Genomic DNA, 14,497 nt, shown 5'->3' on the forward strand with positions numbered 1-14,497 from the left:
CAATTAGATAAGTTCCCTTCTTTGGTAGTTTGATAATTGTTCCCTCGTCTGGTAAGGGACTACCAAGCAGTAAAATCATTACGGCCATCTTTAAACTTTCGATACCATTCACGCACAATACCATCACTCATAAAGTTTTCCCCATACACATTATTCTCCGATAGATATATGCAGCCTTCAGCCTGTAGAAAACGAATCATAATTCGCAGTTCACACTTGACTGGAGCATGAATAATGGCGGACATGTTTACATGGCTATAGCACAACGCCGACTGACGCCTGAATGTCAACAATGGCGGAGTGTATCTTCGCAGTCGCCTACAGCGCATGTCCGCTTTCTTCTGTCCGTGTAGCGTCTGCATGGAGCGATTGAAGGTTGAATAAAAACGGCCCTCGTTTTTATTGATATTCGAGAAATGAAGTCAAATGATAAATACTTACAAGTTTACAGTAAAATTTATATTATCTATAATATGATGTCTAATAAAAAAAAATGTTTTAGTATGAAATCCTTTTTTGTATAGAAGATGAAAAAGACCCAGGAATAGATGTAGTAAACGCATTATTAAATAAGTACCCAAAAGTTCAAGCTAAAGTATTTATTGGTGGCTCAACTGTCGGTGTTAATCCAAAAATTAATAATATGAATAAAGCATACGAGTCTTCTATTTACGACTTAATTCTCATATCCGATAGTGGCATTAGAAGTAAGTAATTTTCAAAAAGCTTTTACCAGAGATTAATCATAAGTTTTTCATACGTGCTATGCCTCTTTTGGAATACTAGATTATAAAATTTATATAAAGGATTTAATGCTTGAAAAAATCTTACTGAATCAATTTTTCACATCCATTTTCTACCGAAATAAACAAAATATAATGCTAGTTTCACCCCTTTTCATTTGTTTTATTGCGAGTTTAAGTTCTGGTTTATTTGATTTTAGTGAAAGAAGATACTTTACTAGATATGGTAGAACATATGACTGAAAAAACTGGCATTGTGCATCAAATGCCATTTACATCTGATAGAAACGGATTTGCTGCCACGCTCGAAAAGGTGAGCGCATATATAAATCTGAGTATATGTTTAATTAGAATCAATGAATGGAGCTGATAAGAATCAAAATGTTTTCTTTTTTTTTTCTCACTTTGTATTTAGATTCCGTGAAATGTATTATGGAATATATTCAATTCTGTCATGTAAGACAAAATTTTGAAACTCACTATTATAAACGAAAATAATTAGTGCGAAACTTAACAAAAACATGTTCAGGTGGAAAAGCTTACTACTGGAACTTGTTATAAATATTTTTTGTCATAGAGTGAGACGATACATTTCTTACAAGCTTTTTAAAGATAAATTTTGCAAGATCTGATACGCTGAATCCAAGTATTTTTTTTAATAGATACAATATCTAACTGCTAGAAATTATTGCACAATGCTGAGTTCAAAACATCTTTCAACAAAATTAAAAAAAAAAAATCGTAACATGTAATAAAAATAGCAAAACTTGAAGGTCGAATGTGAATAAAATGTTCCTCCTTGATACTGATACGCATTGATTTATTCTTCAATTTCAATATGCACAGAGCGTGATGTTGCTGCTAGTAATTGCCAATTATGACAAGAAAGGTATAAATATTCATACTTATCACATTTCCGCTTGAATACGAGGGCGGTTTGACTTTTCAATAATAAAATCTTTGATATTTTTCAACACACTCTACTCTACCACTACCGCTTTTCAAAACAGAGAACCGGTTAGAAATTATTCCATGATACAAAACACCTTTGTAATAATATTTACGTAACTTTCGCCGGTTTCTTCAATAATTTTCCAACTTAAATATTGATTTTCCATATTTTCTCAACAAAAAAGTATTAAAATTAATCTATCTGACAGATGTATGTTATATTTTGACAGATGACATTCGTTTAATCGCTCTAGTATGTATGTAGTATGTAGTATTATCCAAATATGTTAATTATGACAAATATGGTAGTTTCATCCTGTGCTTATACACAAACAGTGATTAATTTTCTTGGTAAAGTTTATTATGTATGTATAAAAACATTCAGTTGTATAGTATAGTAAAAATAATTTCACAAATATAAATCTTATATTTTCAGGTGTCGGTTTCTCTTGTATTCCTTCTAATGTTGTTTACAGTTTAAGTCTTTCTTGATTAATTTTTTCTGTTTTTATACCTCATTAATTTGATCTTTTTGCACTCCCACTGATTATTATTCTTGTCAACTTCATATTTTCATTCTTGCGATATGTCCTTACTATTTAAGCGATTTCTTGTTCATATTTTCTACTATCAATTTTTGTTTTCTAACTATATTTTTCCCGCTATTCTTTTTAGAAGTTTCAATTCCATTGCGTTCATTTTTGTCTTAACTTTCTTCTAATTTACTGTTGTATGTGGCATAGTTGGCACTGTAATTACTTCTATTTTTGAGTCCCAATATTGTTTCCGATTTTTCTTAAAATACTTTACGAGGTCTGGCTATTAAATAACGAGACTGCGCTTTAGTGAGGGCCGAGAGAGCAAATCAAAATTCAAGGCAATGTTGATTGTTTTTTTCGACATTAACGGTATCGTGGTGACTGAATGTGTTCCAGAGGGTCAGAGTGTCAACCAGTCTTACTATTTGTCAGTTTTGAAAATACTGCGAGAACTAGTTCGTAAAAAACGGCCCGAGTTATGGACGAATAACTCGTGGATTTTGCACCAGGACAACGCACCTGCCCATAACGCGCCAAATGTGAAGCAGTATTTGACCAGTAATAATCTTTACAATTTTATGAAATATATTAACTTCCCTACTGAGCAAAATGTTCAAATATTTTCAATTATCACTTATATAGTTCATAGTTCGTAGGTGTGGGCCACCGTGAAGCCGTTGAGCACATAGGCTTTGAGATAGGCCAGTCTTGCCACACTTGACGTTACCAAAGTCCGATGTCTTTTGAGAAGCCGATCAGGCGCTTTGGCTTGAACCATTTGACGCCGTTAGGCAGGTTGTGGGGTTTGCACAGGTGTTTAAACCGAGCCCATGTGAGTGCAGGGCACTCGCATATAACGTGGTCTGCAGTTTTGTCCTCCTCCATGCACCAGCGGCACTCCGGATCATCCTTTATGCCCATGGTGTGAAGGTGACGTCTTAGATGGTAGTGTCCGGTTAGAAGTCCGGTCACAAGTCTGATTTCGCGCCTATTTAGCTGGGGTAGAGTGTGGCCCAAGTATATGGGCCTTCGCTTGTCTCATGCATCTCAGCCGCATGTTATTATTATTATTTATATGTACGTGTTAATAATACTTTTTTGGAAGTAAAACTATATGGAATTGCCACCAACGTCAAAGTCTATCAGATACCATATTTAAGAGCTTTCTATGCTACTTACGAGCAAATTAACAATAAATTACAACGTAACAAATTAAACTCAAAATATTTTGGATTTGAGATAGATGAAATTATTTTAGTTCCAAAAAAAAAATAGCTTTGCTGTACCCACCAGCTCATGAATTGCCACTGAATTGCATGAAATTTAATACAAAATACTGCATATGTAAGGAATCTAAATTACTGTGCTTTTCTTTTTGTAAATGTAACAAAGATAACAAACACGTGGAAAAACGATTATGGTACGAAAATAGATTGTAAATACATATTGGTACTTAAATGTTTGTCGTAATTTTCGTCGATACAAGTTTTAGAAAAAAGTAAGGTGCATCTCATTTCTTTAAAAATTATATACCCTTAAAATACTATGAACAAATTGAATGAACGGTGATTTTTTCATGAAAATTTTTACATTCAAACTTCTATAACTTCTTAGCAGATAATATTTAAAAGGTCTACCATAATTCAATTTCAATCTTAAACTTTAACGTTTAAAATGAGCTGCATAAATCTTTCTACGTCATGTAGAAACCAAATAATGACCGATAAAGTGAGGAAACACTCCAATTTGACAATAATTTTGCATTGTATTGACGATAACTTTTTAAAGATTGATTTTTTGCAAAAAACTGCGGAGACTTTTTTGTGGATCTTTTTACTTTCTTTTATATCTCTTTTTGTTCTAGAGTTATAGCTCTATAAACAATTAAATTCTGAATATACTGCTTACACCACTACTACACCAACACTCACCGTCTGACGCGTGTTTCGATAACCAAATTATCGTCTTCAGAGTCTGAAGGTAAACTTTTTACTTGGTTATCGAAACGCGTCTCAGACTGTGAGTGTTGGTGTAGTGGTGGTGTAAACAGTGTATTCAATATGAATATTGCCAACGGCTCCAGAAACTCCAACAATTAAATTGTTTATAACAAATTAGTCGATCAGATTTGGGCCTTGCACCCTCGAAAAAACGATTCTACGTTTCAGAAAACATAGGAAAAGATAAAGATGTTTATTTGTTGTTTCATCAAAAAATACCCTCACTATCTTGTATAATAAACAACACATTGAATTTACTCGTAAAATATTTGAAATTTTCAGATTTTATTAGCTTCTGTCAAATAATTTTGCTCATTTTTCCTTTATTAACTTGTTTTTCACTGTTTATTTTTGTTTTATGGTAAAATTCAGGGTCAATGGATTGCTTAATAATAAACGGATTGCTACTTTTAAAAGTAAGAAAAAAAAAATGAATTTGACTTCACAGTTTTGATAAATGGAAATAAGTTACAAAATTCTTATATGTTGAAAAAAATTGTTACTTTTAGATATATTTTGGTACGGCTCAGTCAAGAATGTACCTAGGTGCGGATTGTTTGGGCATAAATTGCCACACTGGCATGTCTACACTCATCAGGAAAGATGTTTTGGAAGAACAAGGTGGTTTGAAAACGTTTGGCTGTTACCTAGCTGAAGATTTTTTTATAGCTAAATCATTCCTCGATAAGGGATGGAAAACTGCCATTAGTAGTCAGCCTGCTTTACAAAACTCTGGTATCTGTGATGTAAATAGTTTTCAAGCCAGATTAACACGGTAAGTTTTTGAATTCTCTTTATAAGGCTTTTCAAAAATAAAATATATGTTATCAGAATTGAATTTTCTCCTCTTTAAAGGTTTTTTATAGTTCCAAAATTCGCACCAACCGCGTACTGGTTATTAGCGTTTAACAGTACGACTTAAATGTTAGTATTTTATCTACAGATATTTGTTAAATTAAGTTTATGATCGAGGTTAGTAATATTGTATTTAGGTCCTAAAATTTCAGATATTGTTCATGGTAGATTTGATGATGATCTTTCTGACTTAAAAGACGGACATTTTGCGATTATGTGTTTTAAAGTCAATTTGCAATTGCAGTTGCTACATTTTGGTTCAGATTTCGCATCAAATAAGTAGCTATGGGTCAGTCGTGTATGGCCTAGACGGAGACGCGTTAGAAGAACTTCATCTCTGCGATTTTTTGGTAGTATTGACCATGGTTTTACTGAGTCTCCCACTTGACGAAGTTTATGTGTGGACGTTCACCATTTGTTCTCCCATTCATTGAGCACTTTACGTTTTAGTGTGGATTTAATATCGGCACTGGTTAAAAAGTTCACGCATTATTACTATTTACAGCTTCCTTAGCAACCAGGTCTGCCTCCTCGTTTCTTTTTATTCCAGTGTGTGAGAGGATCCAACAAAACGCATTTTTTTGTTGTTATCTTTTATGTTTTGCAGTTTCTGCTTGATTTTGATTGCCAAGGAATTTTTGGTGTAAATTTTTTGAAGAATTTGGATTAAGCTAAGGGTATCTGTAACTATGAGCTAGCTCGATATATTGCATATAATTCAGCAGTGAAAGTGGACGAGTGTTGGAGAAGCTCTTAGCATATATTTGGAGGTTGGTGTGATGATAGTGATACCCGTATCATCTTCGAGATTTCGATGCTTCTGTTTAAATATGTACAAAGTTTTTGTATTCACCGAATATGTTACTAAAGCATCTTTTGATTAGTGGATGGTTTGTGTGATGTTTGTCGAATGAGGTGAAGTGGGTGATGAATTTGGTGCTTTTTATTGTCCATGGTGGAGCTTGAGAAAATTCGATAGGAAGGGTTGAATTTCAGTAAATAATATCCTTATATTTATCAGCACTATATGCATATATATTGGGTCCATCTTAATATTTTACCTGATTAATGATAACATCGCATAATAAATCAGGTGTTTTATCTTCTATACAAACATATTCAAATTTAGATGATTCATTAATGACAATATTTTCTGTTCAAACAAGATTAGTTGTTATTAAAAATGACGGTGACTAAGCATAACCAGAATATTATATTACATATCAAGGGAAAACCTCCTTTCCAAGAAAATGTTCGGAGCGATCAAAGGAAAACAAAATGTTTGCTAAAATTGCGTTTTTTCTAAATCGAAACCATGTGTTCTGAGTGAATGATATATTTTTTATTAATATGTTATAATAATTTTTTTTTCAATCACAAAAATGTTATCAATTATATCGCTATCTCTATTTTGATTCCCAATCGGCATTTTAATCAATAAAATTTCCAAATTTCGTACCTATATCTCAAGAAATAGATAAATTACACATTAATTGTAGATTATAAGAGGTGTAATAAAAAATATGGTGAATGAATTTTTATAGCAAATCTATTTTAACTAGTATACAAGGGTGCTCCGAGACTCGATGCAAAAAATTCGGGAGAACGTGAAAATAATGCTGTGACATAAAAAAATTCTCATACGACCCCTCGTTTCTGAGTTATAGGCCTTAAAAGTTGCGAATTCAGAACTTATATTTAAGAATATTTTCTAGATTATACATTGAACATTATGAAATCTTAATAGATGATTACATATATCCAAGCCAGAGGCAACTCTTACCCAATGGTTAACAATCCGCAACTTTTACAGAGACAACCTGTAGAATCTAAAGATAGCAAAAATGAATTTTTCAATCGATTTTTTAACAAAAAGATACTACTTTGTTTAATTTTATTTATTTATTGTTAAGGAGATATGTGGATTTTTAGATCGTTGTACATGCTAAGGAAACCGTTCGCTATAAAGAGACATTCTGAAAAAAATGATCATAAATAGTTATTATTTATTGAAAATACTTGCAGGAGATATTAAATCATAATCAAACATTTCTAATTGAACTGCATACTGTTGTGATAACTTGAGATTTGCAAAAACTATAGACTTTCTGATAAATGGACTTCTACGAGGAATATTGAAAAATTCTTAGCCTACTATAGAACCAAATAAAATTTCAATGTCAAAATATTTTATTGCTCAACATATTCTCCTCTAAATTGGATACATTTATTACAGCGAACCTGTAACGTCTCTAGACCTTTCAAAAAAAATGTTTCCTTGTTGGAAGAAAATTTACGACCTTGTAAACTTTTTATCAGTTGAGGAAAGAGATGACACGAAACTTCTTAGGTCTTGGAGAACCAGAGTGTCGCCATTCCATCGATTGTTGCTTTGTTTCTGGATCGTAGAAATGTACCCAAGCCTCATCCATAGAAACAATTCGGTTTAAGAAGTCTACATCTTTTTCACTGTAGCATACGAAGGACATTGATCACCAAGGGTATTAAGCATATCTTCGTAAATCTGCTTACGCCTTAAACCTTTTGAATACCTTTGAACTTTATGATGGCTCGATACTCCAATTTTTCGATTTTCACAATTTCGGTGGACATCTTTTTTCTTTTAATTTATTGCGTAACACTGGTTTACTTTTTTGACGTCAAACTTCACACTGACACTTCTGATAAGTTATTGTTTGTTGCTATGGTAACGCAATATTTTGTTTATGCATGGAACTGGTCTAGGCTAACTAGATATCAATACATCCTCGTATTTCGGTAATACGGTAATGTATTGTAGTAGCAAGTTCTTTAATTCTAATCTTAGTATGCAAATCTATCTCTGATTTATGAAAAAATTCTTCTAAATCCTTACACTTAGCTAATTGTTCACACTTCGATTTGTAACATTTTTATCTGTGCGACGTTCATCATTGTCCTTTAATAAGTTCCTATGGAAAACTTCATGTGCTAAATTATAAAACTGTTTTTCTAATTCCATTCCATTTCCTTTTCCGTATTTTAATTCTTGTAACCTAAAAAAGTAAAATCTGTATATTTTCTTAAACTAATTCTTGGCTTGCTCTGATTTGCAAATCAATTTTCCTCTCTATCATTTTCTTGCATTTCCGATAGATGTAAGTTAGAACGATTAGAGACTCTAATGTGATGAACATTATTTCCATTACAACTTTTGGTTTATTAAATTCACTGGAAGTAGTTTGTCCTCCACTATTTTCTGCTCGAGCTATCATTACTTCTTCTTTATACTCTTTTGATTGATTACTACCCGCCATATTTATTTAACCGTATAACTATTTTCCCATTAATTTTTTTCCATTATTTCTTTTTTTTTTCTATTTTAAAAAATGTATATCCAATTTTCGATTCTCTATTGGCAGGATCGCCATGTGATGACTTAAGATTCAAACTTAGTCTTCCAAAAAAACACGTCATATCCTTAACATAACTTTATTAAAAATAATCTAAAAGAATAGCAAAGTCAAAAGAAATTGCTACATTATCACAAAAATAGTTGATTATACATATAGTAAAATAAAACAATGAATGATTACAAAACTAGCTTAAATTCCAATAAGGTAATTTTTTAAATGAAAGCAAAAAAACGACGAGTTGTTGAAAAAGTACTGTTTACTAATGAAGCTGGTTTGTATCAGAAATTCTACATCTACAGAAATTGTCAGCTTTGGTTTATTTCGCTTCCATGATAGACCCGATCTCATTTTATAAGATACACAGGAATTTTACGACTGTTCTTCCGTGCTCATGTTTTGTGATAATTTTTACATGTACTTTAGCGGTACCTTTTGATTCAAAACATCATGTATATGAATATTACACATGTTTCTCGTAATGAGAAATATATTTTCACATTTTGTGTTAACTGTGTTTATTACTTAACTACTGGTGCTTGTGTAAATTTGCAATTACTTATCTCATTGCATAAGTAAAAGCAAAGTAATGACACCATTGTTTAAGGTATTAGTTCTGAGTAAATATTTACTCTTAAAATTTTAATAATGATCCTTCTCAAATTGATTCTTGAAATTTAATTACTTCATACTTGAATGATTTGAAATTAGTCATATTAAAAAAGAAGTTAGTAAATAGAGGTAATGCCTTCTAAGATTCTAATACCCGAGATTTCATAAATGATTTAGTTTATTAAAAAAAACATAACAAAATTTTACTCACTTATTTAATGCGAAATGAATAACAAACGATAAATGTTCATACTATTGATTCCCAAAGTAGTCCAGGTGGGCCCAATGAGTCCGCGTGACACTCAAAAGGAGTATTTGTAAATTTCCATTGATAGAAAATACAGTAAAAATATATTAGCAGAGGTTCAACTGGAAGCAGTAATATTTTAAAAGTGGTCTACGAGGAAAATAAATTTTGGTGATTCTAGTTTATACATTCAAAAATAAATCCCAATTTATGAAAATTACTGACATTTTTTCAATTCATTCGATGATAAGATGATTAATTGCATCTGGATGGATTTCATCCCAAGCTTTTGCCTCCAATGAAATACCAACCACAGCTAATGCACACCAAAGAGATAAGCTTCTCTTAAAAGCAGATTTCGCTCTCAAGCATGAATGTCTCCAAACATATACCGTATGTCCCAATAGTTTTGGCCATAAATATTTAACCATTTAACATCCATTTCGCGCATTTTTCTAAAAATTCTACTACGAAATTTTTATTTATTTTCGGCTTGTCGTGTGTTGTTTTGGTACCGAAGTTATACTTTGATATAACGAATTTTGAGTTACCTTTGCTTTTTGGCAAAAATATTATATCGTCTCCAACGTGATGTTGACTTACATAAGCAAATAATTTAATGTCATTAATATACGTTTTAGAATCGACAGCTTCTCCCCTTACACGACCCAGAAAAGGTCTGGACATCCCTCTTGTCAAAACCGCACAACAAACCAAAATTTTATTAGCAGATTTTGTTTTTTTTGACATTTTACATATTTAAGACACTCTTCTATATTGTTCATATAAAAACCATCGTAGCGATATTACTGTTCAAGCGGCGAGTGATTTCTAAGTAGAAATTTCTGGAATTGTTGGTGATATTCATACTGAACACGCTACCACAGTTTACCTTCAGTCTCTGATGTCGTTAAGTTCCGAAAGTCACCGAAATCAGCACCCAACAGTGTAATCGTGAGCGTTGGTGCAGTAGCAAAGTAAACTGTATAATCAATCGAGTTATTTTTCTTGTCAAATTCGCCGTTTTTGCTCAAAAACACTCGATTAAAAATCTCAGTTTCAGCTCTTCGCGCATTGGGTACCTTTCAAACTAACCAAATAACTAGTACAACTAAAGATAATCTTTAGAAGATGACCCAAGTGCGGGAGACCCGATTAAAAACAAAAGAAAATGCAGCACAGATCGGCATTTTCAAAACAAATGGTCTAAGGATTCTATATGACGAATTCTCAGCGCAGTGCAAAATCAGCGTCGAGTTAGTTAGAGTTTTGCTGTAAGCATCAAGAAAGAGTAAACCGATCATTTTTAAGGATTGGTGAAACTATGGTCTTTTACTATTCTCCTTTAATATTCTCCGACCACCAAAAGAGATACCATAGAATGGCATCGGAAAAGAGAGCTCGTGCCAAAAAAAGCATAAAAAAAGTGACAATAACACTGGTCAAAAGTGATTTTGTTGCCTTTGATATACGATTGCTTTTAGATAAATTAATTGTAACAATTTATGAAACTACCAATGATTTGGTAAGATTTTAGGACTGCGTTGGTATCCTTTTGATTGACTTCAAGGAATCAAATACAACGGTGAACTTGGCATATTAGTCTGACTTACTTGGGTAGTTGCGTCAAACAATTATCGACAAAATAAACCGAGGTGTACGGTTGCTTCATAACAATGCTCCAGTACACACTACACACTTTTCAAGGCTACGTACACGATTGTGACTTGACAGAGAGTGAACACCCACTAGATAGCCCTGATGCGGCCCCGTCAGATCAGGGCTATCTGGTAGACAGGCTTTTTGTTCGCATAGCTGAAGGCAGAGTTAAGGGGTAAAAAATACTACAGCGACAATCAAATTGAACCGGAGGTACACGAATAGTTTGATTATAAAGTTGCATCATATTTTTATAGTGGCATAGAAGCTTTAGTTACACGTTCTGAAAAGTGTGTGGACACGTTCTGAAAAGTGTGTGGACACGTTCTGAAAAGTGTGTGGACACGTTCTGAAAAGTGCGTGCAAATAAAGGTGGAATATATTGGAAAATAATCACAGTTCTCTTTCGATGTCAGTCTAAGAGGTCATGGACAGCGCACCATGTCCTGCCGTGTGCGCGTTCGCAATTTCTGAAAATGTACATTATCCTGCAGTTACTGTCAATGACTTCCTTTTAGTAGAAATTAAATCAAAATTAAGCGCTGAGCACTGACGATCAGGATAATTTTGAATACGTCAACAGTTGTTTGGGCAGGAAGCCAAGTCTAAAAAATGTACATTCCTTCGTGGCAGGCATCAACAATATTAATATTCTTATCGTGAAACATTGTAAATTTTTTTAGATTGTTTATCATCAGGAATTAGTTGACTCACATATCGTAAGTTCAATGTCAGATTTCCGTTTCCATAAATAATTTTGTATAGTTGAATAATACTGGAACTTATTGTTGTTATGATTATTAATATTTCGATGTAAGTTTTTATTTCCCTTGAATTATTTTGATGAGTTTAACTTAAAGTTACATGGAACTACTATTTTCACAGTTATTTAATAGACAAAGTCTACATAATTAAGAATTATAACTTTTTTGAATCACTTTCAACGAATACCAATCAAACAAAAGTACGTATAAGAAAAGTAGTCAAAGAAACATAGGCGCAAACATACATTTATTAAAGATTTTAACTTTTAGATTATTTCTTCACATTTAATTCAATAGTCGAAACACATGAGCTTTTTTAACTGGAAGGAAATAAGTTTAAATCAAATTTGTAATAATAATATCTACGATTTAACCCATTTAGCACCAGTGGACGCACGACGTACGTCTACTTGCTATACTTCAGTACGTACGCCGTACGTCAGATAAACGTTGTTATGATTTTAACTTGGATTTTTTGCTTACACTGAAAAACTATTTATCAACAACTAGTATTTGATCCATTTTTAGAACGCTTAGAGAGAATTTTTCAACATAAATATCAACCAAATAAGAATGTTGTTGTTGATGAATCGTTGATGTTATACAAAGGTCGCTTGAATTTACGACAATAGATAAAGTCAAAGCGTTCCAGATTCGGAGTAAAAATTTTTAGTCTATGCACCTATGATGGATATATGTATAGCTTTGAAATTTATACTGGACAAGGTCAGCAGCAGTTTCTTCTTCCTGATGACGTTGATAATGCTAGATTATCGCTTTTAGAAAGAATAGTAGTTCATCTCGATAGAAACTTACTGAACTTGGGTTATTCTTTCTATACAGATAATTGGTACAGTAGTACTCGGCTTGCTGTATATTTATTACAAAAAGAAACGCTACTTACTGGTACGATACGATCGGATAGATTCCAAATATATTAAAAAATTCTCCACTCAATTGACACCAGTCAGCATTTGCAAGAAAAGAGAATGTGATTATTTTAAAATATTTTGACAAAAGAGACTTGTACGTTCTTTCGATAGAATATAGTGTGGAACTTGCTGAAAGAGAGAGATATGTTGTAGGTGGTCAGCTAGAATTTTTTATGAAACCCGCAGTAATTCAACGATAAACTAAGTGTATGCGAGGCGTCGATAAAATCGACCAATTATTCATACACCAGAAGAAGTGAGCGTCCAAAATAAGACGTTATTGACCTACTTAAATTTTGTAATTGACTATTTCGTGGAAAGGCGTTCAGAAGAAATCAAAAGATTAGATGCAAATGAGCCACTTCCTAGACGACGTCGAAGGCAACAAATTGAAGTTCGTGATGAAACTGTTGTTCATAATTTTTCAACATTTCTACCTACTCGTTGTTGTCAGACTAGATGCTAGATACTTTTGTAATTTGTGCTCTACAAGACCTACATTGTGTATGGCAAACTGCTTCACCCGTTATAACCATTTTGTTTAAATTGTATGTAAAATAAATTACGTAGAATGACTTTTAATAGAATATCACTTTGTTTTTTATAAGTTATTCCAGTTTTCAGCGTAGATTCATTATTATGACGTAGAGCGTACGTTTGTTGGTATATAAGTATGAAAACATACGTCCTACGGCTGAGCTTATAATCGCTGGAATTATTTACTTCAAATAAAAATGTTAGCTGGGGCAGAAAGGGTTGAATGATAAACGTAATAATGAAAGACAGTTTTCGTTAGAACTGGTATTTATTGCTCTATTTCAAACAATCCGGCTACTCGGTTTTGCTCAAACAATCGCGCGTTCTAAATACCTTTATATGCAGTTATACGAAAGTAATTTGACGGAATAAATGCGCTCTTTTTATTCTAAAGTTTGGTTTAAAAACATATCAACAAATTAGTATAATATTGGCCAGTTATCATTTCCCCTTTTCACAAATAATCAATAAAGATTACACCTTTGGAATCCCAAAATATTGCGACCATGACCTTATTGACCTAAAAACGGATTTTATTAACCCATGACACAAATAGTATTACATCATTAGATTTCCTTAATCTTGGATCCTATTTAACAAATTAAGGACAATTGCTTTTGAGGTTCTGGCACAACTCTTTTATCAAAAAATATTTGAAGGTGTCAAATAAATTTGCACTTTAAATCAACATTTTGACGAAGCATAATTATTTCAAATTTTCATATTTCATAATTTCTGCCCATTCCGCTAGCTATACGTAATTTCATTTTGTAATTAAAAATTTTTACAGTATCTTCATTTCGAAAGAAATTAATCATTTAACTTTAATGAGTTTCTGTTAACTAAATTGAATTTTACTTTGAAAGATAATCAAAGGGAGTAGCATTCTTGAAAATAACTCTTCAAGAGTTTCTGTGATAATATTGTCTCTTTGTTAGTATCTCCTGAATTTTATTGAATTTTATTAGAGTGGAATGAATTTTTCATTTCAACAAATTGATCCAATTAGAATGCAATTCAACCTATTAGACATACTTCAGTAAGTATACGGAAGACTGAAAAAAGATTCGGGAATCGGGTAAATGGTTACAAGATCAAAATATGGAAATGCAACGGCAATTGCAGAATTAGAGGGATCCTTTCAGGATGGAAAACGAGGAATATCATTTTGAATAATTTGTGAAACTCTCAATGATTTGGTGAGATTCACTCTCTTTTTTTTATCTTCATTTTCATGAACATCGAAAAATATGAAATATAATAACA

General features: G+C 32.4%; 1 protein-coding gene across 1 annotated transcript in view; it reads left to right on the forward strand.

Moving 5' to 3' along the window:
- Nucleotides 1-14,497, forward strand: part of LOC130451839 (ceramide glucosyltransferase) — a 58,051-nt gene that overhangs the window by 15,038 nt on the left and 28,516 nt on the right. Inside the window, exons 3-5 of the mRNA XM_056791144.1 lie at nucleotides 503-707; nucleotides 944-1,056; nucleotides 4,743-5,008. Coding sequence (XP_056647122.1) covers nucleotides 503-707; nucleotides 944-1,056; nucleotides 4,743-5,008 — 584 coding nt within the window. The remainder of the gene's footprint in view (nucleotides 1-502; nucleotides 708-943; nucleotides 1,057-4,742; nucleotides 5,009-14,497) is intronic.

Source organism: Diorhabda sublineata, chromosome X, assembly GCF_026230105.1.
Source record: "Diorhabda sublineata isolate icDioSubl1.1 chromosome X, icDioSubl1.1, whole genome shotgun sequence".
In the NCBI taxonomy this organism is placed as follows: Eukaryota; Metazoa; Arthropoda; class Insecta; order Coleoptera; family Chrysomelidae; genus Diorhabda; species Diorhabda sublineata.